Source organism: Mus pahari, chromosome 7, assembly GCF_900095145.1.
Source record: "Mus pahari chromosome 7, PAHARI_EIJ_v1.1, whole genome shotgun sequence".
Taxonomy (NCBI): Eukaryota; Metazoa; Chordata; class Mammalia; order Rodentia; family Muridae; genus Mus; species Mus pahari.
The window spans coordinates 35,449,802-35,453,782 of record NC_034596.1 but is presented as its reverse complement, the minus strand read 5'-3'; the positions used below and the strand labels follow the sequence as shown (position 1 = coordinate 35,453,782).

Here is a 3,981-nt window from a genome sequence, read left to right as displayed (position 1 = left end):
ATATTGATGGTTTGGTTGAATTTTTACTCTTTTAATATAAGTGAGGATTGGAGAATATACTGGTAATATTTCTGACTCCTTCTGAGTCAAATGAATAATGAACCAAAGCAAGGTGATAAAGAGATAACAACAGGGTTTTGTCATCCAAGGTCCTTACACTCTCTCAGATGTGACACTGGCTGTGCAATGAGACACCTTTTTTTTTTTCTTCTTCTTCTATCAGCAATGTCTGTTAGAAATGAGGTTCTCTATCAATTTTTTTCAAATCTACTAAAATTAACTAGACATGGTGGCTCCAACCTGTAATTCTGGTACCTGGACAACTGAGACAAGAGATTGCTGAGAGGTAAGTGCCAAGCAGAATCACCTAATGACATCTAGACCAGCCCTGCTCCCCCACAAAAAGAATAAATCTACCCAACTCAAAGAAGTCACAGTGGGGAGACAATAATTATTTCAAAGATCATTTATTTAACTTTTTTTTAACAAAATACAAGGACTTGTTCTGCATGAATATAGAGCATATGAAAAATAATGCATTTTCGGAGTCTGTCAGACATTCGGTTTCTTCTCTTGAAGAATTAGCTTTGTTTGGCACTTGGTTTTATAGTTATCATAGACAAGGAGGAAGAAAGCCTTTCCCTGTTAATTGAATTAGACCCATAAACATAAACAATTTAAAGATATAAAAATCAGACATTTGCCACACAAGACTCTTTCTGCAAGGTAACTGATTTGCCTATGATCCTAATGTCTTTCAAGATATAAGAGAAGGCTGGAGGGGAGCCAGGCGTGCTCTCTAATGTATCTGCAGCAGTTGATAGTCAATGCAACAGAAGATTTGTCTTGTCTGTGGTACGAGGATATGTCCTATCAGACTCTACTGCATTTTTATCTACTTGAACACAAGTAAGCACATACTGATTTTCTCTGTCTGACAAAAATGTATAAAAATACAAGAAGCTGGCCGTGTTTGTCAATGGAAAAGCTTATTTTTAATCAGCTAATATGAATGCATTTGCTAAAATGAGTGAAGACAGGAAAATGACTTAGGGGTAATATATACAGAGTTTCAGTACATTTTATATCCACTTGGTGATTTCAGGCACTGTGGCTGTTCAAGATAAACTATTTCATGGGTTAACTTGATAGCAGTTTAATTTTCAGTGCAAGCAAAAGCAAATACCTGCCCAGTGTCACACACATGACCTGGCACAACTGGAATGTTCAAAGCGTTTTTATTTTTAGCATCTTCACTCTGGAGACATCTTGAGTAAAAACGTCTTATCAAGTTTGCTCTTGGTAGCAATTTAATTTTCAGTGCAAGCCAAAGCAAACATTCATCTCCCTCTCTGTCATATATAGGAACAAGTGTATTTGGAATACGTTCACTTTCTCCAATTTCACTGTGGAAGCATCTTCAATAAAAGGCACTTAGTGTAAACCTTCTATCAATCATGAGAAACAGACTTGGGATGCCTGCATTTAATTATATTAAGCAACGCTGCCACAGTCATCTGCCATGTAAACGATGTTCGGTAAGGTTTGCCATCACAATGGTGCTTTCCTGAGAATGGAGCTGGTCTCTGTATGTATCATAAGTGTGCGTGCTCAGAGCTGTGGTCACTATCGCGGCTATCGTCATTTGCTAGTGAGTCCCCCGTCTGCTGGAGGGTGGCTGCACCGATTCCTGACAGCTCTGATGGTAGAAGCGTTCCTTTTTTCACATTCACCAGTTCCTTTTCTCGGGCAGCAGCTCCTTGCTGTCCCCCTTTGACCCGCTTCCACTTCATTCTCCTGTTCTGGAACCACACTTTCACCTTCAAAAAGAGGGAATAGGTAAGTCAGCAAAGGCAATAGAACTTAGTTCCTCGAGTGCCTGCACACAGACACCATGATGCAGCAATTAGAAAAACCATGCAGAATTGCAGTGAGTTAGATTGCATGTGCGAGTAATGGAAAAAGCTTAGTACACACGAAGAATTATCATAAATGCCAGCACATAACGCAAAGTTACAAATAGGCGAGGAAGTTGGCTCGGAAGCGTTGGAGTGAGATTTCTCTATCAATCAAATAAAATATTATGTTTACCTCTGTCAAAGTTTACACATTCTCTTGAAATTCATCTTTGAAATAACTGTAGAATTTTTGCAGGTTTATCTGCTGATAAATCTGCCTCTGAAAACACACTATTTACTACGAAAGTCCCTTAGCTTGGAAAGGCATGAATTATATCTCAGCACATCCATTCAGATCAATGGGGGGGGGGGGGAAATTCACCTCAGTAAAGGACCAGATGCTCCAGATTTATATGGGATGGTGTCCCAATAAAACTACCCTGAAGAAGAGTGTCACGCCCACAACTGCGAAACGGGGGACAGTCTGCAGGACCTAGCATAGTCGGTTTCCTGATACTCTACAGGAAGTCTGTCTTTACTGGTCTTCTTTCTGCTCTTGCCTCTACTAACATTTACTTCAGAAATATCATTTAACTGTTGCCAAAGAATGCAGCCACAGTAAAAATTCCTCAGTATTTACCTTGCATCTCCCCCCACCCCCACTGCCCGGGTGGATACCCAGAAACTTCCTCAAAGGACTCAAGAGAATGTGACAATCCACCTCAGTACAAAAAAATAAAATTAAAAAATTAAAAAAAAAACAGAAAATTAAAGCAAGTTTCTCTAAGTTAGCTTTCTTATTGATTAGTTCATGAATTCATTCTGATTAACATATTTCCCAAGATCTAGATGTGTCAGCACGTTTTTCTAATACTAAGCCCTTATTTTGCAGTTTTTTAAATCTCTGTTAACTTAAAGCATGGCCATGTTTAGGATCACTTGGCTTCTTTTGTTTGATATTTTTCCTTCCTGGTTTGTATTCGATTCTTAGCAATAGTTTTATGTATATTATACGTTTTTTGCAAGCTATTCTCACCTACTTTCTAAAATAGTCTACCCATATCCCACAACCACCATCCCCTGGGTTATAACTCATGCTAAGTGTTAAGCCTTCAACAAACTCCTGTACCTCTGACAAAAATATTTTTTTGTCATATCTGATAGAAAAATGCCTGGCTCTTCTGCATCATAGACATTTGAACATTTATCACAGTCTCAATTTATACTAACACACATTTCTGCAGAGAAATGGTGAGAAGAGTGTTCACCTTCCAAAGATGTTTGGATGTTACACTGTTTCGATGGAGCTAGTGGAATGTTTTCAAATATTTGCACAGTGAATTATTAGATATTTCATAGCTCCAGTCTTTAATTTACGTCACTTTAATTACTAATTAGAGTCACGTATTATACTTTAGCTATGCACATATTAATCCATTTAACAATATAGAATCAGAAAGTATAGCAAGAAAGGTTTTAATTTAATAGTTATTGCTAAGATGCTCACATATTATTACAACTTACTAACCAAAAGGTAAGTAACTGCCTTTTATTAGGTTAACTAACTGTAGGGGGTCAGACAGCTTGACTCAGGTACTATTTGTACACTATTTATGATATATTTTCCTGTTTTTAATATTATTTTAATTTTAGAGTAAGGATGTTAAAGGTTAGGTGACTTGAGTAAAAGTCATATTATAAAGAACAATGTGTGATGTAACCTTTGGAACCCATGTAGTTCTCTGTGGTGCCTCTTATTCTCGCTTCTTTGGTACATGCTGTATTTCAGTCTCTTATTAAAGATATAAAACAGCGACATGTGTAAAATATGTGAACTCCATTAATATAATTACCATCATTCACCTACTTGATTTAATTGGATTTGTAAATACTATTTTCCTGTGGTATAATTCCTATATGTAATTATACTACTACTCTAGATAATTACCTTTGCAAGCCTAACATTCTATGTTACTTCAGTGCAACAGGGATCTGTGTTAATGTTTTCTTCGTCTTTGTGTATGCATGTCTCTCTCTCTCTCTCTCTCTCTCTCTCTCTCTCTCTCTCTCTCTCTCTCTCTCT

At 37.3% G+C, this 3,981-nt stretch overlaps 1 protein-coding gene across 1 annotated transcript in view; it reads right to left on the bottom strand.

The window, feature by feature from the left end:
* Window positions 1-485: 485 nt before the first annotated feature.
* The window catches only part of Meox2 (mesenchyme homeobox 2), a 55,957-nt gene continuing 52,461 nt past the window's right edge, over window positions 486-3,981 (bottom strand). Inside the window, exon 3 of the mRNA XM_021202060.2 lies at window positions 486-1,820. Within this exon, the coding sequence (XP_021057719.1) occupies window positions 1,596-1,820 (225 nt within the window). The 3' untranslated portion in view covers window positions 486-1,595. The remainder of the gene's footprint in view (window positions 1,821-3,981) is intronic.